General features: G+C 50.5%; 1 protein-coding gene across 5 annotated transcripts in view; it reads left to right on the plus strand.

Moving 5' to 3' along the window:
- Positions 1-304: 304 nt before the first annotated feature.
- Positions 305-24511, plus strand: part of LOC116954145 (protein MTSS 2-like) — a 91759-nt gene continuing 67552 nt past the window's right edge. For 3 of the 5 annotated variants that reach the window (XM_032974611.2, XM_032974612.2, XM_032974610.2), the window contains exons 1-3: positions 306-972; positions 19508-19569; positions 20875-20948. In XM_032974611.2, coding sequence (XP_032830502.2) covers positions 901-972; positions 19508-19569; positions 20875-20948 — 208 coding nt within the window. In that variant the 5' untranslated portion in view covers positions 306-900. Of the gene's footprint in view, positions 973-19507; positions 19570-20874; positions 20949-24511 lie in introns of all 5 variants that reach the window. The other 2 variants (XM_032974608.2, XM_032974613.2) reach the window with 2 other exon arrangements.

Below are 24511 nucleotides of genomic sequence, written 5' to 3' on the forward strand. Positions count from 1 at the left end.
GTCGTGTGGTTAGGGGCGGGTGTTGTGGTCGTGTGGTTAGGGGCGGGTGTTGTGGTCGTGTGGTTAGGGGCGGGTGTTGTGGTTAGGTGCGGGTGTTGTGGTCGTGTGGTTAGGTGCGGGTCCTGTGGTCGTGTGGTTAGGGGCGGGTGTTGTGGTCGTGTGGTTAGGTGCGGGTCCTGTGGTCGTGTGGTTAGGTGCGGGTGTTGTGGTCGTGTGGTTAGGGGCGGGTGCTGCGTGTGATTTGTGGCCGGGGGCGTCGTCCCTGGCGTGGTTGAGAGAGGGCAGTGGCTGCGCTGCGTGCAGGAGGAGGAGACGAGGAGGAGAGAGAACGCGACACGCAGCGAGAGAACGCGACACGCACACGGGGAGAGAGAGAGAGTGTGGGATGGGGTGGGGTGCACATAAAGCAAAGCGTTGAAAAAAAACCCCGAAATGATGAACGAAGCAAAGTGCCGACTACACCGGGCATCTTCTTGTTTCCTCTGATCGCAAAAATAAAAAAGAGAAAGGCGCAGGGTGAGAGAAGGGAGCCGAGACGCGGGAGAGAGAGAGAGCGGGGAGCGGGGAGCGTCAGGCAGGGTGCGTGGTGGGTGGAGACGGAGGAGGAGAGGGGGCGGGGAGTGTCGAGCGAGAGGAGGAGGAGGTGGAGGAGGAGGAGGTGGAGCTGGTCAGCAGAGGGAACTCTCCGCATTCGCTGTCCGTCCTCCGCCTCTCTGTCTGTGTCTCTGCGCTCCCTCCGCCTGCTCCCCGTGGCTGAGCTGAGACCGCGGGCTACATGAAGAGAGCCGCGCGGAGCTGAGGGCCCTCGGAACGACGAGGGGAGAGACCGGCGGCGGTGGCGGTGGAGATTTGTTGTTAAAAACGAGGGTTGAAGAGGGAGGAGGAGGAGAGGGGGGAGTCATGGAGACGGCTCTGGAGCGGGAGTGTAACGCGCTCGGCGGACTCTTCCAGAGCATCGTGAACGACATGAAGGTGACGACACGGGGCAGCAGCACCCCCCCCACTCACACCTGCCTCCCGCGCGCCTTTGTCTCTCCCCGCCGCCTCGTCGTTCGTCCGTGGTTCGTCCGTCAACGCGTCGCCCGCGCTCCTACCCAGCCGCTGCAGCTCCATCCCGAACGTCCCCCCCCTCGTCCTCATCCTTGCTCCAGCCTCTCCCTCTCCCCCCCCCGTGCCCCCCTCCACGCGCCCTCTTGTGCCCACCGCCGTGCCCCCCACCCTCTTCTCTGTCCGCTCCGTGCATCGCAATCGTCCCCCCCCCCACCTTCATCCCAGCCTCTCCCTTCGTCATTGACGCGTTCCCTCCCCTCTTCTCCTTTCTCCATCCTCCTCACGTCTCCGTCTCCATCCTCCTCACGTCTCCGTCTCTCTGCTGCCCCCCACGTCTCTCCCCCCCCACGTCTCTCCCCCCCACATCTCTCCGTTATCACCACCGTGCTCCCCCCCCCCCACTCCGCATCATCCCCAACCCCCAGCCCCTCTTAGCCGGTCTCTCACCCACAGACCTCCCCTCGCCCCCCCCCCCCCTGCATCCCATCGCTGCGTCTCCACCATCACCACCACCCATCCATGCCCACGAATCATCCCCCAATGTCTGCGTGGACTACGCAGCCTCGAGCCCAGCCTGTCTCTACACCCCCCGTCCACCCCCCCTCCACACCCCAGTCCACCCCCCCAGTCCACCACCCCCCCACCCCCCCCTCTACCCCCCCCCCTCTACCCCCCCCCCCCTCCACCATCAGCCCCGTTCCCATTAATCCGCCCTCCACGGGGCTCTTGTTGGGTCCCAGCGACTCTGCTCTGCTGTGGCCGTCATCAGCGGCGTGGCATCGTCCGCCTGTCGTCACGGTGCTTGTGATTGGGTGGGGGGGGCGTTGATGATGGTGGTGGTGGTGATCGGTATCGGTGTTTTGATTCGTTCCGCTTTAAGATGCACGAGAGAAGGAACCCCGCACCTCGTGTGTGTCTGTGTGTGTGTCTGTGGTGTGTGTGTCTGTGGTGTGTGTGTCTGTGTGTGTGTCAGTGTGTGTGTCTGTGGTGTGTGTGTGTGTGTCTGTGGTGTGTGTGTCAGTGTGCGTGTGTCTGTGGTGTGTGTGTGATGGGTGTGTGTGTCTGTGGTGTGTGTGTCTGTGGTGTGTGTCAGTGTGTGTCTGTGGTGTATGTGTCTGTGGTGTGTGTGTCAGTGTGTGTCTGTGGTGTTTGTGTCTGTCTGTGGTGTGTGTGTGTCTGTGGTGTGTATGTCAGTGTGCGTGTGTCTGTGGTGTGTGTGTGGTGTGTGTGTGTCTGTGGTGTGTGTCAGTGTGTGTGTCTGTGGTGTGTGTGTATCTGTGGTGTGTGTGTGTCTGTGGTGTGTGTCAGTGTGTGTGTGTGTGTGGTGTTTGTGTCTGCAGTGTGTCTGTCTGTGGGGTGTGTGTGTGTCTGCGGTGTGTTTGCGGTGTGTGTATCTGTGGTGTGTCTGTGATGTGTGTGTGTGTCGACTGTGGTGTGTGTCTGCGGTGTGTGTGTCTGTGATGTGTGTGTCTGCGGTGTGTTTGCAGTGTGTGTGTGTGTGTGTCTGTGGTGTGTCGTCTGCGGTGTGTGTGTATCTGTGGTGTGTGTATCTGTGGTGTGTCGACTGTGGTGTGTGCGTCTGTGATGTGTGTGTCTGCGGTGTATTCGCAGTGTGTGTGTCTGCGGTGTGTGTCTGTGGTGTGTGTCTGCGGTGTGTTTGCGGTGTGTGTCGTCGATTGCTCGCTGCTCATCATCACCAGCAGGAGCAGCAGGAGCAGCATGTCTCAGTGTTGTTGTGCGTCTGTGTGCGAGTGTTGGGGTGGGAGCGGTGGTGTGGCGGCTGAGCGCGTTGCTGCGCTACGAACCCGGCGATCCGAGATCAATTGCCGCTCACGGGCACTGACAGCAGTGACGCTTACCTGAGCCGCTCCTGGGCCTCCCCCCTAGGTCGACTCAGCCTCAAATGATTGCCTGTCGCGGTGCGTAAACATCGCCACTAGGGAGACAAAGGCGGCCGCGCGTGGTGTTGGCCACCCACCCCCCTCGTCCTTGCCTTCGTAGGTGCTGCTCGCCCACAGCACTTGCCCCAACAGTCTGTTAAGGCTACACGGGGGAGCTTTTTTGTTGTTTGTGTGTGGGAAGCGCTACGAACCCGGCGACCCGAGTTCGATTCCCGCTCACCGCCATCAACACCCAGTGACGATTGTCCGACCCGGTCCTGGACCTCCCCCCTAGGTCGACTCGGCCTCAAATGAGTACCTGGTGCAGTGCGTAGACATCGCCACGAGGGATACAAAGGCGGCCGGGCGTGGTGCTGGCTGACGACCCCACCCCATCGTATACCGTGGCAGGCCTTCGTAGGTGCTCACAAATATTGAAACTTGTCCCAAAAACATCTTCAGGCTATACGGAGGATTGGGGGGGGGGGGTATCTTCTTTATGAGTGTGTGTGTGTGTAAACCTCACAGTCGAAGGGAAACAGCGACTGGACAAAAACACACAGACCCCCAAATAGCAGCGTTGCAATCAGTCCTGCGGCAGGCCAGTCTCCAACATGAACGTCCCGGTCTGTTGGGGTCAGTTAATGCCGCTGCACCCTGCTGCATCATACGGGCTTGATGATGGTGATGTTATTGTAGAGGAGCTGCTTGCATTTGACCATTTTTTTAGGCGGTCTGGAGTAGCGGAGTTGTGTCGTTAAACCCACCACCACCCGACGCGGCCAATCAGTGAGGTTTGGCACGTAAACAGAACGTGCCGGTCCGTTACTGGCACTAGCACAATTGGAGTCTTCCGTTTGCCGCACTGAGTTTTCATTTATGTTCTATTTGTACTGCACTGCAATGTCCCGTCATTGTATGACGCCTCCAAGCTAGACATGCAACTTTGACCCAACGTTTCCTATACAACAGCAGGCGAGTCATGTGTATACCATGGGTACCGACCGCCTGCTCTTTACGCACCGTCAAATTGTGCACAGGTCCTGTGTTTTTTTTAAAATATGTTCACCATTTCGATGTACTCCAACGACCAGATTGTGTGTTCACATTTTTTTTTTTGAAACGCGCTGTATTTTTGACAAAATGAAGTCTCTGCGCGTCGAGGTGCCCGTGCATCATGAATGCCCTGCCCGAAACATCCCCTCCTGTGCTCGAGGACACGCCGCGCGCGACGAATGCGTGAGCTGTCACCAATACGCACGGCGGTTTCCGCGAGTCCGGCCAGCAGCTTTATTCGGCGCGTGCAAAGAGCCGGGCGTTTACATCCGTGGCCGTGGTCACGCACGTAGCCTGATCCCTCCTCCGTGCGTTCCTGTAGCACCGGTGTGGTGGTGGCCAGCAGACGTGGCGACACGGTGCCGAGATGTTAACGACCTCGCTTGGTATACGGGGAGGTCGTGGGTTCGATCCCAACCCTGACGATGACTGTGTATTTTTTTTGAGATTTGGATGTTCTCCCCACAGTCGCGTGGATTTTTTTTCTCCAGGTCCTCTGGTTTTTCCCCTCCACAATTCGAATCAACATCACGCGCTTAGAGTATGCGGCAGCAATGCATTTCCACGTGATAATCTACGTCGTTGAACTATCAATTGTGGCCAGGTCGCTTCTCAAAAAGAGCTGTACATCTCAATGGGCCTTACCTTACCTGGGACCACGCGTAGATTCAAGTCCTTGATTGTGCAAAGCAGATCCAGTTCCTTGCCGTTCTGTAAGCACGATAAATTTTGTTTTGCTCTCACGAGCACGCGATGTGCACGCGTGTGTGTGATGTAGACAGAGGGCTTTGTTTTCAGCAATGGGATATGCGGTGTACGGCGCCCTGAAATGCCACAGAGTATAGGAGGGTCGCTCTACCAAAATACAATCCGTTTCACACGTCGCCTTTCGCGACCAATATAAGCCAACAGTAAATTCTTGTTAAGGTATTTACTACAATTGTGAGATCAGTGTCACGTCACAAGAAGACTAACCTCTTCCAAGTCTTGCAGGACAGTGTGATCCTGCATGCCGAAGAACATCGGCACGTTGATTTTTAGGAAAAACTTGTGTCAAAAAGTTCCAATTATTATTAAATATTTTCAAGTGACCTTGTCCACACGCAAATTATCCGGCGATGCTGCTACATTGGCAGTGGTGCATGAGCACAAAGTACAATTTACACAAAAAAAATCAACACCTTTGTCAATAAGACTGTGGCCTTAAAAGGATAGATGTACAATCGGCGACGTTTCTGGCAATGGCCCTGCATCATTTACTTTCTATGAAGAGATATTGGCCAACAATGCCACCAATGATATCCATATATTTTGTGTTGCCTTTTAAGGTCACAGTGTTTAATGACGGATACGTTGTGTATTTTTCTATCTTCACGCAGCAGAGAGAGGGGGGGGGGTAGCTTGCCACAAAGATAAAGATCCCCAGTATAGCATTTACAGACTATAGGGGCAAGTGCTGTTAGCGAGCACCTATGAAGGCCGGAATGGTACACGAGGGGGTGGGTGGCCAGCACCACGCCCGACCGCCTTTGTCTCCCTAGTGGCGATGTTTACTACACACCGCACCAGGTACTCATTTGAGGCTGAGTCGAGCTACTTTGCCACACGCACAGCCCCGCCGCTCACCCTGTGACCGTTGTGCCTGTCGCATGACAGTCAGAACCAATGGGATTTTTAAAAAAATTCTCAGAACTTACATTTAACAAAATCTCGTGAAGAAAAAAAAAACATGTAAATTTCGATTTAAAGCTTTCGTGACCGCAGGGATTCATATTCTTGGTTCTTTCGGTAAAAGTCACGTAGAAGGGAAACAATAAAATAATAAAAATATAAAACAATTAAATTCTCACGACGTTTCGACTGCAACACAAGCAATCATCATCAGGTGTGAAAACACAACAAAATTTGTTTTTATATTATTATTTTATTGTTTCCCTTCTACGTGACTTTACCGAAAGAACCAAGAATATGTAAATTCCGGTTGGGTTTTTTGTGTGTGATGTCATTGGTTGGGGAGCGGTGGTGCAGCTGTTAGCGAGCTGAGGTACAAACCCGCCAACCCGAGTTCGATTCCCGCTCACGGCCAACACCAGTGACGATTATTTTAACTGGTCCTGAGCCTCCCCTAGGTCGACTCAGCCTTAAATGAGTACCTCGTGTGGTGGTGTGTAAACATTGCCACTGGGGGAGAAAAAGGCGGTCGGGCGTGGTGCTGGCCACCCCACCCCCTCGTGTACCGTTCCGGCCTTCATAGGCGCTGTTCGCTAAACAGCACTTGCCCCTACAGTCTGTTACAGGCTACACGGGGGTTCCTCGTCTTTGATGTCATCGGTGACCGGGATGAGTCCATGAACTCCCAACGCTTGAGCGAGAACCCCTGTCTAATCTCGGGCGTAGCTTCAACTTGGATTCGAACCAAGGGCACTCGGTTGGCGTGGCCGGAGCCGGCTGCCACGTGTGCTACCCGGCCACTGATTGTAAAAAAATCCTTAAGTGGAAAATCCTTAGGCAAGTGCTCATATGTTAGAGGAATCGATTAGCCGCCTTTTCCACCTGGACAAATTAAATCGACACAGAGCCTTGATGAAACGACGCAGAATCGTTATTATTTGTGCACAAGTCCATTTTAATTGGGCCATGTGCCCGGTTATTTCTTTTCCAGTTTTAGTATTTCCCCTCACATTATAAATACAACCTATCGGAGTTACACGAAACGTGTGCAGGTTGTGCCAGGCACCCGTGGGCTTAGCGCTGCGCTGTTCTCCATTTGTAGTGTCTGAGTGAGTGACGGTGAATTCCACATTTATTACAGGGACCGGGGGCCTATCCTTGATATATCCGTGAGGGTACTTCCCACAACGTGGTGCCTATTTTATCCGCCACCTCGGTGATGGTAGGCAGAGTCACGTGTTTTGTTGACGAGCGTGTTGAACATTCGTTGTTTTTGTATTGTTGCTTGCGCACCACTGCCAACGCAGCAGCAACAGCATCAAGCACATTGGCCAAACTAACACATTCCTGCGGAGGGAGCTGGTAGGAACGTTGGGTTGCTCGGTCAATGGCCAGGGTCAACGGCGGCACCACGTGGTGTATTCCGCAAATATGCCCGACTGTGAGGGCGGGCACAAGCCGGCGTGAGTAGGTTAAACGTTGAGTTTTATAAGGGCACCACGGGGTGACCAGCCCCTCCCCTCCCAGCCCCTCCCTACCCACCCAGCCCCTCCCCACTCAGCCCCTCCCTCCCCACCCTCCCCTCTCCACCCAGCCCCACCCCTCCCATTTTTGGATGCACGACGGACGGACGGACACAACAATCCCCTGTGGGCTGGTGGTGTAACCAGGAGGTTCCTACACAGTATAATCGGTGTCCGTTCGTTTCTCAGTCCGCTTGTCCTGGTGAGGGCCGCCGCGGTAGAAGCAGCGCGTTGAGTCGTGGCGATCCAGGCCTCGCTTTCCCTGGCGACAGACTCCAGCACTACATTACCATACACTAATACACTACTATACACTACTTCACTATACACTACACTGTACACTACACTACGATACACTACTACACTATGCACTGCTATACACAGGCTCTAGCTCTTCCTAGGGAATTCCCAGGCGTTCCCAGGCCAGCCGAGCGACGTAGTCCCACCAGCGTGTCCTAGGCCGGCCCCGGGGCCTTCGCTCATGTTTCATTTCCTAATTGTGAGACAAAGTGGATATACATGGACTTCTGTACTTACAGACGAGCTAGGATCCAGAGGTGTGTTCGTAAGTCCAACTTTACTCCCGTCGATTCCAAACGCGTTGTACAGCATGTACGCTGAACACGGGGAATGGCTTTAAAAGTTGTATAAACTCCTGCAGACGTAGATGCCACTGGTTCTTCACGTTCTGTAGATGTAGATGCCACTGGTTCTTCACGTTCTGTAGATGTAGATGCCACTGGTTCTTCACGTTCTGCAGACGGAGATGCCACTGGTTCTTCACGTTCTGCAGATGTAGATGCCACTGGTTCTTCACATTCTGTAGATGTAGATGCCACTGGTTCTTCACGTTCTGTAGATGTAGATGCCACTGGTTCTTCACGTTCTGTAGATGTAGATGCCACTGGTTCTTCACGTTCTGCAGACGGAGATGCCATCACCGCCATCTATTGCGCGGCGGTTGAACTTACGACCCCCGGTCCAAACGGGCAATTTGACATACGGACCGGGTTTGTTCGCATCTCTAAAAGTTCGTAAGTCGAATGTTTGTAAGTAGAGTTCCTGTACTACCACAGCGCCGCCTAGCTGGAGCAGGTTTAAACAGTCTGTGCGCATGACAAAAAAGAAGAGGTTCTACCCTTTCTGGTAATAAAACAGGAGGGTAAATCTTGACTTAAAGCTTTCGTGACTGCAGGAATTCATATTCTTTGGATCTATCGGTAAAGTCACGTAGATTTATCCTGCCTCAGCAGTTCTCCTGTATTTTTTTCACCTGAAGACGATTGCTCATGTCGCGATCGAAACGTCGTGATTTTTATTGATCATTTTTTCTATCTACGCGACTTTACCGAAAGACCCAAAGAGAATGTGTAAAAACAGGAGGTGTTAAGATGTTTAAAGACCACATAGATACCGTGTGCAAGACATCAAGTCTGCATTAACCATGCGTACTTTGTGGTGAACATGCAGATACAAATGCTCTGATGGTATATGGCATTCTCTTTGAAACTGTTGATTGCCCTACATCAGAGGCACTCTTCTTTATGGCCTAGTGCCTTAGTCTCACCAATGTCAGACCAGAGAACGATGAAAGGCGAACAGCACAAAGACAATGCACGTATCAGATAATTTATAGCTCGGGTTGAGCAGCTACAGTGAGGGAAATAAGCATTTGATCCCCTGCTGATTTTGTACGTTTGCCCACTGACAAACGTCAGCCTCGAAACCTTAATGACTTGGAGAAGATCTGCAAAGAGGAGTGGGACAAAATCCCTCCTGAGATGTGTGCAAACCTGGTGGCCAACTACAAGAAACGTCTGACCTCTGTGATTCCCAACAACGGTTTTGCCACCAAGTACTAAGTCATGTTTTGCAGAGGAGTCAAATACTTATTTCCCTCATTAAAATGCAAATCAATTTATAACATTTTGACATGCGTTTTTCTGGATTATTTTGTTGTTATTCTGTCTCTCACTGTTCAAATTAACCTACCATTAAAATGATAGACTGATCATTTCTTCGTCAGTGGGCAAACGTACAAAATCAGCAGGGGATCAAATACTTTTTTCCCTCACTGTACATCATAGGATACGTTTTGTGTCTGTGTGCATTATGGTTTATATCGAGGATACAGGGTGGCCCAAAAGTCAGGACGCATCGGGCCTTTGTATTAATTTCTAAGAAATCACATCGGGTTGTTGAAATGTATTGTAACACACGTTCAAGCCGACAATGCATTGACATTAATGCACGGTGGAATTATAATAATCTTTTGGAATTCATTAATTTATTACACTTTATTAATGTAGGACTTTTCTCAGGTCTCACCTGGGTAGTTGTAACCTTTCTCCGCCTTCTGCCATTCACACATTGCAAATTCCACCCCCCCCCCCCCCCCCCCCCCACATACAACCAACACTCACAATAATGAAATCTGTAAATGATGCCAAGAGAAAACTAAACCCAAAGATAATCCCCCTACCCCACAGTATCACACGCAGGTTTCTGCGATGTAAAAAAAAAAGACAACCCCAATATCTTTGCGATTTCAGGGATTTGACAATTGTATCCTGACTGAAAGCTTTCGTTGACTGCAGGAATTCATAATCTTTGGGTCCTTCGGTAAAGTCACGTAGATAAGTTCAAAGAGAATAACAAAGAAAACGACGTTTCGATCGCAACACAAGCGGTCGTCATCAGGATTAGATTTCGAAACGTACATCGGAGGGGTACACACGTGTATATATATATCTTTTTTAATAATCAAGTTATTTCTGTATAACACTCCGGTTCAAGCAAGTCCAGACAAGTCCCACTAACTACACGGAACACCTCGCCATTCGTGCAGTCCTGTAAATAATAAAGAACAAAAGACGAGAGCACACGTTATTTAAAGTCGACAAAAATTCAAACGAACAATATTACAACTAATTACTAATGTACAACTCATTACTAATCATAACCATTGACTGATTACCAATCGATTATATAATTACAATACTCCCCCCCCCCTCAGCCTCTAATCACTGCACCTGATATGAGTTAAATGATGACGTCACCCTGCTGGTCTATTTAAGACCGGGAGCAAGCGAGGGCTTTACCATTCTGGCGAATTGCCCGATGATGCTGGATGTAATTGCCAGCGAAACGTCGTACTCAAATTTTAAATGATGTTGAATCACTCTTCAACACACCGGTGGGCTAAAGTAGTGAACTATTTGTCCTTTGTAAACGTGACACTTTTTTTTACTGTTTGGCCGTGTCGGGTGGTGGAGGGTTACGACACATTTATACATAACGCGAGCTAACCCAAAAACCTTTATTATGAATAATATTGGTCGCGAAAGCCTACGTGTTAAACTGAACAAAAAAAAACAAAGACAAAGATCCCCCGTGTAGCCTTAACAGACTGTAGGGGCAAGTGCTGTTAGCGAGCACCTATGAAGGCTGGAACGGCACACGAGGGGGGGGGGGTGGCCAGCACCACGCCCGACCGCCTTTGTCTCCCTAGTGGCGATGTTTACTACACACCGCACCAGTTACTCATTTGAGACTGAGTCGACCTAGGGGAGGCCCGGGACCGCTTCAGATAATCGTCACTGGTGTTGGCCGTGAGCGGGAATTGAACCCGGGTCGCCAGGTTCATAGCGCAGCGTAGCGCTAACCGCTACACCACCGCTCCCCACTACACAAATACACACACATACATACACACATGCACACATACACGCACACTTACACGCACACGCAGCACGTCTTTCTTCGTCGCCGTGGAGACATTTAAAAGTTAAAGCTCACAAGACAATCTCAGCTTTCTTGCTCGCCCGCTCATTTTTGTTTTCGTTTTCGTACTTAAGCCCACTGGGCATGTTCCTTTAATCCGCTAAGACGAGGACCGTTTGAAACGATCATTTGCTGCACCTTGGGCAGCCGATGACGACCGAAGATGTGGTGATGCACGCACGTTGAACTTCTTTCGCACCGCACGTAGCCAAGCGTGCTAATCGGAGGGTGCGGGATGTAATCGTGAGGGGGTTTGTGTACACCAACGTCAGTGACGCAGCTTGTCCCACGCAATCCCTCACAATCCCTCACAATCCCTCACAATCCCTCACAATCCCTCACAATCACACGCAATAACACGCAATCCCTTACAATCACACGCAATCCCATGCAATCCCTCACAATCCCTCACAATCACACGCAATCCCTCACAATCCCTCGCAATCCCTCACAATCCCTCGCAATCACACGCAACCCCTCACATTCCCTCGCAATCACACGCAATCCCTCGCAATCACACGCAACCCTTCACAATCCCTCACAATCCCTCACAATCACACGCAATCCCTCACAATCACACGCAACCCCTCACAATCACACGCAATCCCTCACAATCCCTCGCAATCACACGCAATCCCTCGCAATCCCTCACAATCCCTCACAATCACACGCAATCCCTCACAATCACACGCAATCCCTCACAATCACACGCAACCCCTCGCAATCCCTCACAATAACACGCAATCCCTCACAATCCCTCACAATCCCTCACAATCACACGCAACCCCTCGCAATCCCTCACAATAACACGCAATCCCTCACAATCCCTCATAATCCCTCACAATCCCACGCAATCCCTCACAATCCCTCACAATCACACGCAATCCCTCACAGTCACACGCAACCCCTCACAATCACACGCAATCCCTCACAATTACTCACAATCACACGCAATTCCTCACAATCCCTTACAATTCCTCACAATCCCTCACAATCACACGCAATTCCTCACAATCCCTCACAATCACACGCAATCCCTCACAATCAACCCCTCACAATCCCTCACAATCCCTCACAATCACACGTATGAACCGTCCTTATAAGCAACATTCAGTTTTACTGTACAGCGTTATTGCCCTGTGATGTGCCACGGTGGCTATGAGATGTTAACTACCTCGCCTGGTATGAAGGAGGCCATGTGTTCGATCCCGACCCTGACGATGCCTGCTGCTGTATATTTGGAGTTTGCGTGTCTCTCTCTCCCTGTGGTCGTGTGGATTTTTTTCCCCTCCGGGTCCTCCGGTTTTTCCCTCCACGTTTCAGAATCAACATCACGCGGTTAAGAGTATTTGCCCGCTGTACATTTTCCACGTGCTACCATTTATGATAGCCAGCTCAGTGGGTCCCTTGCCTGGTAAAATAAAAATGAAAAGTTTATTATCGTTCGTGATGTTTTTTCTGTCACTGCTGGATCGGATGGAAATGGGGAATGGGTTTGGAGGGGGGGGCTTTGCCTGGACCCCCCCCCATCCGCTCACCACCCCACTCAGGGTTTAGGGCCCACAGACGGAATGTGCAGAGAGCACAGCTGCTCCGAGCCCTGCCCCGAACCGCCAAGCTGCTGGGGTGGGGGGGTGGTGGGGGGGGGGGGGTGGAGGGGGCAGCTGTTGGCTGGGGCTGCGTTCTCCGCGTGCCTTGCCGCAGCGCCTGACCGGCGCTTGCGTTCACCGGGGGATTTAAAAATCTCTAAACTATTGCCAGATCTGCCCCATGGCCGTCATAGCCACAGGCTCGGTTTTTGGATGGTCGGGGGGGGGGGGCCCGCAGTGGGTTGGCTCCGGTCGGCGGCATTTGGCAATGGAATGCTTCCTCGAAGGCCACGGGGTCCAACGGAGAAGTTAGTGCCGCCCGAGAGCAGCGTCTCTTCACCGCAGAGGCCCGCGGGCCACTGGTGGCCCCTGGTGGCCTTCAGTGCCGGCCCCTGACGTGCCGAACCACCCATCCCCCGCCCGCCCGCCCGCCCGCCCGCCCGCCTCCCTCCTTCCCTCTACAACAATATGCGAATGTGAAAACATCCCCGATCATCATCATCATCACCATCATCCTCGTCGTGCTGTGTTTTTTTGGCCGCAGATCTGCCACTCAAAGCGCCGTCGCATTCACGCTCACAGCATAGCATTTAAACATGCTAAACAAACCGAGCTGCTTATACGGCCAATAAGAGTGTACTATTCATAACGCCACTATTCTCAACTGCCTGTGCGTATGTTAACACTTCTTTCGCACCGTACGTAGCCAACCGTGCTAATCGGCGGAGGTGCCCCCGTGGCTGGGACGACGACGACAATGACAAATGGTTCTCGTAGAGTTCCCCGCGACTGGCTGCGCGAAGACGTTTTAAAACCGGTGAAGTTGTGCCAACTCGGGTGGTACCGACAAGCGGGGAAAAAAAATCTTCATTTGAAGCAATTGGCGGGACCCCCGGGGTCCCATCACTGCCCCGGGGTGGGAAAAACCGCGTGGCTACACGAGTCTTGCTGCCTTACCGACAACAACAAAACTAGTGGTCAATCGATTGGCCTCGTCGAGAGCTACTCGGGGCACTAAAGTTTCGTAAAAAGTTGAAAAATTACATAAACACGTTAAATTCACTGCCTGGAGGGCGGGGCTCGCCTTGGCAAAGAAGCTGAGGATCGACGGCTGACCGGAGGGCGTCGTCGCCGCGCGCGACTGCGGCGGACGCCCCCCGGGGCTTGCGTTTGGCCGGTGGGGTGGCGCCCATCGTGTTGATCACCGCCTGCTGCTGCTGCTGGCGCTTGTTGGCGTGAGTCTGGGCGGGCGGCGCGTTGCTGTCGGGATCACGTAGTGGGGCGAACTGAAGAAAAATAATAATAATTATTGACCTGATTTTTGCGGGACCTCAGGGTCCCGCCAAATGATTCATTTGGAAATGCTGCGTTGGCAGTGGTGCAGAAATAACTAAAACTCAACACGTTCGTCAATATTCACTGTGGTCTTATAAGGAAATATAAATATATATCTATAACTGGTAACGTGTTGTGGCGGTGGAACTTAATCATTGCATGTTAATGCACGCAAGTGAAATATCAGCTGTGGGCTCACGGACTACGTATGTGGCGTATCATCACGGAACTGGGTTTCATTTACTTACACCAGCACGTCGAACCAAATGAATGACGCCTTCAGGAGCGGCTGTCCTGATTCTCAAGCTCTCCATACGTGCATCAAATCACGCGTGTAAGATCTGACGTTTTTAATTTCGTGTGTATCCCTATAGCTTTTGGTCATGTGTTTCGACCTTATCCTTCCAGCCACTGGAAGCCGAATCCCCACAATACCATTGAATCGTGGTGGGAGGGGCGAAGGGCGGTTGGAGTGAAATTATTATACCCATACATTTTTTCATCAGTGTTTCGAAAAATCTTATCGAGCACTGTTTAGAGTGTCGTGTAAGGGAGCGCATGTTATCATTTCATAAAATGTAGCTCGCTCCGTTTATCCATCTCGTGTTCTCCGCATATATTTTAGACACAAATCCGGATTGGTTTTTTAAATGAGAGACGTAAATTTTTGTTACCGGTCAACATTCCATCACCTTGGACCAAAATGATGTTTTACCGCTGCGATGAATTATGCATGCATCGCTAACTGCTGCGGCATTTGCATCTCTGCGGTGCCTTGGTCAAATCTCCTTTTTTATTCAAACCAGCAAATGAAATAAATACGATCGAGACGCGGGGGAGATGACATTGCCCCCTCTACTTTTTTTCAAGGAGTGGCCTGGGTTGCATCGATACATTTTGAGCCCCACGATTATTTACAAAATTATTTTTTGTTTAAAATCCAACAAATCCAGACGGAGCCTGAACGAGCAATCCGGATTGTGGAGAAAGGGGATGCTGCTTTCTGGCAGACGAACGAGGATGGCGATATTATTTATGCACTCGTGTCACTTTAGACTGTCCTGCTCTGATTTCTAAGGGTTGACCAAAACGCGATTAACGTAAAATAATGAGCGCGTTTGTAGAGAATACAAGCGACAGAATAGATTTTTGTCACATATTATCCATAACGACGCGGAACAATTATGTTGTGTTATGTATGGTGTGTATATATATAATTTGGCATCGAACTGGGGACCCATATCTTAAAAGAGAGGATCCTTACCAATAACATCGGGCAGTTCACCCAGAATTGCGTCAATCAAAGCCTCACTCTGCTGATGAGACAATGTGTGTCGAAACGGGTGCAGGGTTTACTTATTATTGAATAAATGCTGCTGAAGTTAATCACTGCCTGAAGGCCCTGTGGTTGAAGTGTATTTTTAGTTTTTACGTGGTGGGATATGTGAAGGAGACTTATTGTCCGCTTTGTTAAGACAACAATTAAGTCTGGCTTTAGGCCAATCGTCCCATTTTTTTTATTCTGATGCTAGCGCTGAAAAAGCCTTTATTGTTCCTGGGCCATCATGACCGCGCTTACTTGGTTTTTCAGAGCAACTTGGGGTGGGCTTAGTATACACTGGGCCGTGAGTAAACTCGATGGCATTTTTGAGGTCACCCAGTTGCCTATCGACTGTTCAAAGAGACCCGTGAATACTGTAGTGGGGCAGGAGCAGCCAAGACGTGGTTCAGTTGACCAGTGAAACGTACTAAACTATGTTTTTATTTTAGCAGGTAAGGCCCACTGAGCTATGTCGCTCTTTTTCAGAAGCGACCTAGCGATCAAAAAATGATCGCTCAACGAAGCGGCTTATCGTCACGTGGAAATTAATGGCAGCCAAACGAATCCACACAACCACGGGCAGAGAGAGAGAGAGACACGCAAACTCAAAATATTCAGCAGGCATCGTCAGGGTCGGGATCGAACCCACAACCTCCTGCACACCAGGCGAGGTAGTTAACATCGCATAGCCACCGTGGCACCCATACAGCAAGCACCACGCCTGACCTGACGAGAGGGAACCTCGCCGAGTGTCCATCACGCGGCACGTCACAGGCCATTCTGCCGAACGTCGCACGCTTTTTCGTCTCGGGTTGTTTGCAATGTACGGCAGCTTGAGAGTCCGCACATTTGAAATCCGACGCACTGCACTGCATTCTAAATACCCCCCCCGGTGTCCACGGGGCTACGCGGTAGGCAGCGGAGGGGGCAATGCAGCGAAATCCATTGTCGTACTTTACTTCCGTGCTCCTGTGTGCCGCACGAATGCTACCCACCTTCACGGAAACACGCTGGCCGGCGTGGTCCAGTGTCACCGCGCGGATTGACGAAAGGGCCCTTGCGTGATAATGAGCGTCACCGTTTCGGACCCCCTTTGTCCCTCGATCTCACCCGTGGCTTTCAGCTCTGCGTTCACTCTCGGCGAACGCCGCTCAAAGGGTTACCGTTTCAAAGCAAATCAAGTCTCTGATCAGTGATTACTCGGTGTTTCCAATATAACAATCTAATTACGTGATTACTTTTGACAGCGTGTTTATATAAAAAAAAAACATTTAATTGATTTCAGAAATAAGAGCGCGGGTTAGCACGGTTTGTTGGTTTCTCAGCAGGGATCTCTTCACGCATTGCCAGCTGCCGTCCAAGTTGCCGACGCAATCATCCGGCCCCTTCCAATTATTTTTTTGCAATTAAAGTGCAACGCCACATATCTGCCCTGACCAATTACCTGCCCCGACCCACCACCGCGTGCTGCAGTGCAGTGTTTTTGCGTGACGGCGTAGCTGACGGTGTAGCGTGTGGAAGCATTTTGGCTGCCGCTATAAATATCCACACGACGATGATCAGCCACTTTGTTGAGCTATCGTTTGTGGCGAAAAGAGAGGTCTGTAGCCCAGTGGGGCTTGCCTGGTAAAATAAAAAAAAGAGTTTAGTTTTAAGTTGAGTTTGATTGCTCTCACCTCACCACATTTCCATCTAATCTGTCATTTCACGAGGAGTTTATAGATCTTGCAAACATGATATCTGCTTAGCCCCCCCCCCTTCCCCCTCCAATGTTCTAGCACCACCACTAAACCCAGACCTCAATTCCAGTTGGCATGCCTAAACTAAAGTTTAACTTTTTTTGAGCTATGTACTGTAGCTATTTTTCAGAAGCATCCTGGCTGCAAATGATAGCTCAACGGAAAACGTACAGCAGTCAATTAATCTATGCGCACGTGGATTGTAGATGTGGAGGCAAAAACCAAAAACTCCCGGAGAAAAATTCACGCGACCACGGGGAAGGCAGACTCCGAGCAGGCATTGTCCGTAGTCGGGATCGAACCGGCGATCTCCTTGCACAACCAGCGAGGGAGATAACATCTCACCTCCGGTGGACGGCGCCCATCCAGGTCGAAACCGTTGGGTCCACGTTGCACCCAACATTTGCGCGGCGACGTTCAACGTTCACAGCCGTCGAGGAGCCGTCCCCTCTGCCGGGGAAGCGCAAGGCAACCACCAGCCGCCCCGTGCGCCCCTGCTCCCCTCGCGCGCCTCGTGACCTCACCCGCGCGGTGTAAATAAGCTGGCCCGCAGGATCGTTACGGAGGTGGTGGTCGCGTGACCATTTTTGGACACGTACAAACTCCAAAAACGGGCGGCCGCTTTTTGCCGCGTTTTTAACGCCGGTGCGGAACTGACGGTACTCGGGGTCGGCCCGACGAAATGGAAGTCACGAGGCGACTGGCACGTCGGGATTCGGAGAGTGTTGGTGAAAATCTCCCAGGATATTTTAGGGAATAATAAATGAGCAATGGCGAGCGCAGTGTGCTCACCCGTGCACCACCACTCCCCCCCTGCCCCTACCCCTTTATTTTTTTTATGACTACACTAATGAATAGTAACTTGAAGGCCTGTCCATGCTGTGTAGGTTATAGGGGTTTTATTGACCATACTTTACCACGCTGCTCAGTGCAGGTTGGTGGTTATGTTTTTCGAACTAATTTATAGAAATCGGTTCAGGGATTTTGTGAAAATAGTCAAGTGCCTTCACAAGGAAATTATATTTTGGCAATATCATTAAGTTAGCCTACCAGCTCCGTTAATATAATCTCGTATTACCATTAACAATGTGCAATGAACAACTCATTGATTTCCATCAATGCCCTTGGTAATTTGAGCGTGAGTTTATGAACGTGTTCCAACATTTCTAAGCAGCCAAATGCTCTAAACGCGTGGTGATGTTGATTCTAAATGTGGAGGGAAAATACCAGAGGACCCGGAGAAAAATCCACGCGACCACAGGGAGAGAGAGAGAGAAAGAGAGAGACACGCAAACTCCAAATATACAGCAGCAGCCTTCAGGGGTCCGGTTTGAACCCACGACCTCCTGCATACCACGCGATGTAGTAAACATCTCGATACCGTGGTACCCCAATGTAGATAGCGGTCGAGACATCTAGACACGAGAGAGAGAGAGATGTACTGAGACAAGAGCGAACATGGAATGTTGTCCGGGCCAACGTTGGGTTAACATTGACCCAGCTGTTCCAACCACAGTGGGATGCCGCCAGTTTTCAGTGGCCACTGCCAGCTACGACCCAGTTTTGCCCTGCCTGTCACGTGGCCGTGCCACGCATGACAGGGTGGAACACAACTTTATTTTCAAGACCACCGAACTCACGGGAGACGATTGCGTCTCACTCTGCTGCTGCTGCTGCTCAAAGTAAATACAGTAAAACCTTGGATTGCGAGCATAATTCGTTCCGGAAACGTGTTTGTAATCCAAAGCACTCGTATATCAAAGCGCTCGTATGTCAGTTGTGATCACGTGACGCTCGGCAGAACAAAGCGTATACGTACTACTCGCATTGCAAGACCTCGCTCGTTTATCAAATTAATATTTATGAAAAAATTTTGCTCGTCTCGCAAAACACTCGCAGACCAAGTTACTCGCAATCCAAGGTTTTACTGTAAATATGCATTGGCCTCAATTAGTTTTTACCGTATTGTGCCCAGCACATCTAAAACAATGAGTTACTACCTCAGTGGGCTTTGCCTGGTAGGATGTGGATGGTTTAGTGTTTTATTTGTACGTGTTTGGGTCATTTGTTTACCTTTTACTTTGCACTGCTGTCGTGTTTCCGCACTGTTTGTTGTTGTGACGTTCTCACTGCGTGCCCCTACTGGGCACCTGTGAAAAAGAGCTTCATGGCTTCATCGGATTCCTCCAATATAAATAAATATTCTGACTGCTCTGACCGTGCGCGTTACACACGCAAAGTGCCCACGGCGTCACGTGACGTGCGAGCCGTGACCCCAAGAGATCACAATCGCGCTTATTTTCTCTCTCTCTCTTTCTCTCTTGAAAAACACATTCTTGGAGCTTTTACGCTTGTTGTTGTTGTTGTTGTAAGAGCCGAAAGTGGGGGCCAAACCTTGAACAATATCCGCCCGGCAGAGAGATTTTACATTAAACCGTGACGCGAGGGTTGTTTTGCGGAGGACGTTTTGGTTTTTTTCTTCGTCGTGTTTTAATTTAAAAAAAAACCGCCTTGACGACTCTGCGTGCTGTTGTTGCTGCTTCTCTTTTGTCGTTTTCAGAGCAGCTATCCCGTCTGGGAGGACTTTACCAACAAAGCGACAAAATTTCACTCCCAGCTCCGGTACGTCTCCCCCCTCCGCTTTGTGGCCGCCTTTTCGTCGGCGCAACCCCCCCCTCCCCTCCCCCGCCTCGCACTTTTGCCACCGTTAAATTACAAAACAATAAAGGGAACCGTGTCGGCGTCACGCCGTGTGGCGGTAACGTCACCGAGGGAGAGTCGCTGCATCCCCTCGCGTGAATGCCTCTCCGGTGCTCGGCCTCAATACCTGAAGCTGCCAAAGAGACCTGCACTAAAGGGAAGAACGCGCGGCTCTGGCGTCAGTAACGCCTTCCAGCCCCCCCCCGCCCCGTTCCGTGTCGGTTACTTTGTGGCCATAACTTCTCCACACTTCTCCACGCTACCAACCAGCTGGCCTTCCCCCGCGCTGCCCCCGATTGGCACGGTTGGTCACGCGCGGTGCAAAAGAAGTTCTACAAAGATCCCCCGCATAGCCTTAACAGACTGTTGGGACAAGTGCTGTTAGCGAGTGGCACCTATGAAGGCCAGTTCTACACACACGCACACACACGCGCGTATATATATACACCGACGTCAGCCTTCGCCCCGGGAATCCCAACAAATGTCACACGGGTCAAGACTGGCAGTATGCTCGTGGCTTTGGCGCAGTTGTTTGCAGTTCGAACCTCTGCAGGCCGCCGCCCCCACCCCCGCCTGGTTAATGCTTTGCGTTTATCCACCGTAAAAAAAAAATACGTGCCAACGTAGTAACGGATTGGAATTTTTTGTGTTTACGTAAACAAACCTTACTAATTGGCTGTGTCGGGTGGTGGCGGGTTTAACGACACGGCAATATGTATTTGCGCGATCTAACCCAAAAATTCAAACCTGTGTTATGGTTGAATATTCCGATAGGTGGTTCGTGCAAGAGTGGACCATTTGTGTGTGTGTGTCAGGTCGGCGTCGCGGTCACAAATGTGGCGAATTTGAACGAACATTCTCGCCGGCTGCTTAATTGGTGATCGTCTAGCCACCCTCCTGCAAAAAAAAAACACTTTGGCAGGACCCCCTCCTGAGATGAGCCGAGACTCTCCGCTTTGGCTACGCACGGTGCGAAAGAATCTTAACATACGAGGCTCGGTGAGGCTTTTCTGGGTAAACAAGCAAAACAATTCTAATGATGAATAACAGCATAGTGAGATAAGCACCGCGCCTCTGCTCTGCCGCTTAAGGTATGTAATCCTCCGTAGAATGTGCAGTGCACCGTTTGTGTCGCGCTCTCTGTGCGCATATACAGAGCGACGCGAAGCGTACGCATGCCCTGGATGCCTGCCGTAAGTCACCTTTGCTGTGTGCGTTCGTACTCAGAACGACTGTGGTGGCTGCTGCAACGTTCCTGGACGCGTTCCAGAAAATCGCGGACCTGGCCACCAACTCTCGCGGTGAGTCTTCGCGAGTGGCCCGGCGCGAACATCGGATCGTCTGTGCAAGAATCAGTTGTGGGGGGGGGGGGGGGGGTGGTGGTGGGGGGTTTGTTGTTGTTTTTTTACTTGGGTATATTTTATACGATGGGTTCACACGTGTCTCCTGCGTTCCCACGCGTGGCCGCTCGATTCACCGCATTTATATATTTCGAAAAAATACCCCCCAACGAATCGATTTGTAAAGTAGAATCAAGGCCATGAATTTATGACAGCAGAGAAATCGCCAGATGAGTGAATCGATTGATCCCTCATTTAAAACGCAGCCGCTGTTTGCATATATGTATCCATATATTCTTTGGGTCTTTCGGTAAAGTTTCGATCACAACACAAGCGATCGTCATCCTCCTGATGACGATCGCTTGTGTTGCGATCGAAACGTCGAAGTTTTTTGTTATTTTTTTGTTATTTTCTTCGAACCTATCTACGTGACTTTACCAAAAGACCCAAAGAACATGAATTCCTGCAGTCACGAAAGCTTTAAGTCAATATGTATACAGATATTTCGCTAGCGTCTGTCCGTCACGCTCTGTATCACCAAAGCGGCCCGTTGGATAGAAATTAAGGTAAAAACAAATGTCTCTCTTGGCGAGGACATTCCCGCCTTCCGACTTAACAACTATTTTGCCCCAGAAATGTCAAAACCATAACGTCCAATACAAAGCTATGGGAGCCACAAAGTCTTCGACAATGAGCGACTGGCATGTCATTGGTGTAGAACCTTCCGCAAGGTGGGTTCCCCATCGAATTATAATTAAAGCCGATGTCTGGGCATGACCCGGCACGGTGAAGTTACATTCCACGCAAATGCGTCGGCCAGTGCTAGTTCATCACTTTTCAGTTTGTATCGTCACTTGGAATTCACCTGGTGGCTTTATTCTTCACGGTTGTTACACGAAACAGGCAATCAATACTCGCCGATCTCTGTATCGTCAAATAACACGCGAACACACGGTCGTAGATAAACACAATTAAAAGCGATTGCAGAAGGCATAGTGTGGTGGAATTGCACGTCTAAAGTTATTGCATTTAAAAAAATCACAGCTTTAAAAAAAAAATGTGCCTGCGTTAACTACGATCCTTACGTGGCGATGCTTGCCTTTTTGTGTGGAGCTGTCTTTGTATGTTCTAAACCCTATTCTATGCGTACCCATGAAGCAAAGGCTGATGAAACGTGACGCATAAAGATAGCACGGTCGCCTCTTAGTTCTCAAACTGGCTGCTTTGTCTCCATGCCTGTCGAGCTCGGTTTAATAACCCAGTCGTCGCCACAAATTCTCGTCCCGCAATGCGCAAAGGGGGAAAGCTGTGACAATCCAAAACTCCCAGAACCACCGCATTTCCGCTCCCAGAAATACAAAGTACGAAATATTGTGGAAGCAAGGTCAACGAAGACGGTGGTCACCGCATCGCGCGGCGCTTTTCAGATGCGCTTCTTCGGCCGTCTGGAACGCTCTTCCTTCCGATATTAGGAAGCCACTGGAGCTATGCAATTTAAAATCATCTGGATTGAAAACTAATTTATTTTTGAACTGCTTTTTGTGTTTGGTTTGTTGACTTTCCCCCGCGCCTCCGATTGGCGCTGTTGGCTACTTAGTTACGGTGTGAAAGAAGTTCAACATCCAGTAAAACCTTGGATTGCGAGTAACTTGGTCTGCGAGTGTTTTGCAAGAGGAGCAACATTTTTAAATACATATTAATTTGATAAACGAGCGAGGTCTTGCAATACGAGTAGTAGTACGTATACGCTTTGTCTGCCGAGCGTCACATGATCACAACTGATATACGAGTGCTTTGATATACGAGTGCTTTGGATCACAAACACGTTTCCGGAACGAATTATGCTCGCAATCCAAGGTTTTAGTGTACATACATCAACATACATACAACAAAAGACAGTTACAGTGCAACCAATATATTGTGGAATTATATAAATAGAAATTTGCTTTTGTCTTTTGCACCAAAGTCATGCCAATGATTGCTCTTGGCTTAATGCCCTGACACTAAGAAACTGATCAGAACTTGCAGAGCAGTGCGGCCCCACGTGCCATAACAGGATATATCGCAAGGCTTCCAATTCCTCAATAATTCATTCATGTGGCCCCGTGTATCCTTTACACAGTCGGGGGCGCACTTCCCCACGCACTTTGCTACGTGATCAATGCGATATATTTAACTGTCAGAGATAAACTTTCGCGAAATGTCAGTGGAAACAAAATGTAATGTACATGCAGACATTAACCCCTCCCCCCCCCCCCCCTTCTGGCCCTTCGCACCTGATTGGCTAACAAGGGACGACGTCACATTTACCCTTCTATTTGAGACTGAAACAGGAGGATTTCTCCACAACTCTGGCTGTCGCCTCATGATGCTGATTGTGATTACTGGCGAAATGTCGTACTCGAATTGCAAATGTTGTGGGTTTACTCTCCAACACACCGATGTGCTGTACTAGTGTAGAGGTGTTACGGGAGGGTGACACGCGGTTGTGTAACGGTGGCCACACAAACACGTCCGCTACGGCCACCACCCTGTGGGGCTGTGGGGGACGCTGTGATCCCTCCCAGCCCCACCCCTCGGTGAGGGACAGTATAAAAGGTGGGACCCGGAGAGCTGAGAGGGCAGTTCGACTCAAGCAAGATGAAGAGCCAGTTGAAGAAAGATGATCGACTAGCCAGACCCTGGAACTCCTTTGGCCCGCCGTCCTCTTGAGGGCCGGGCAAAGCAAGCCAGGGGGTGCGGCATCGGAGCCCCGAGGCCCAATGTCCTTCTGAGGGCCGGACTCGTGTGGCTGGTGATCGGGACCTGCGCCGGAGCTGGGCCAGGTCAGACAGCCTCCTGAGAGAGGACCAGGATAGAGGGAACCAGGGAGCCGGCGTGGGCTAAGGCTCGGGTAACGTTCCCTCTATAGAGTACGGGTGAAGAGGCCGTTACCTCTTCAAGTAACAGATTAGCCACTGTACAGTGAAGTGTCTGTAATAAATACGTGTTGCCTCCAAAGAATAAGTCTCCGTCGTCAATAAGGCCACTACACTAGTAACAAATTGGCACGTTTTGTTTGCGTGACAAAACTTACTAATCGGGTGTATCGCGTGGTGGTGGGATTAACGACGCATTATATATTTACACAATCGAACACAAAAACCTCTGTTATGGATGTAACATGTTGGTTGGGGTATTTTTTTTGGTGAGCTCAATACTGCTTTTCAGAAGGTCGTGGGTTCGATCCAGACCCTGACGCCTGCTGTATATTGGGATTTTGCAGTGTCTTTCTCATCGTCATCACGGTGGCTAGGAGATGTTAACTACCTCGCCTGGTATACAGGAGGTCGTGGGTTCGATCCAGACCCTGACGCCTGCTGTATATTTGGAGTTTGCGGTGTCTCTCTCATCGTCATCACGGTGGCTAGGAGATGTTAACTACCTCGCCTGGTATACAGGAGGTCGTGGGTTCGATCCAGACCCTGACGCCTGCTGTATATTTGGAGTTTGCGGTGTCTCTCTCATCGTCATCACGGTGGCTA

The sequence above is a fragment of the Petromyzon marinus genome, chromosome 54 (assembly GCF_048934315.1).
Source record: "Petromyzon marinus isolate PM22_M1 ecotype Great Lakes invasive population chromosome 54, UKy_Petmar_22M1.pri1.0, whole genome shotgun sequence".
NCBI lineage: Eukaryota > Metazoa > Chordata > Hyperoartia > Petromyzontiformes > Petromyzontidae > Petromyzon > Petromyzon marinus.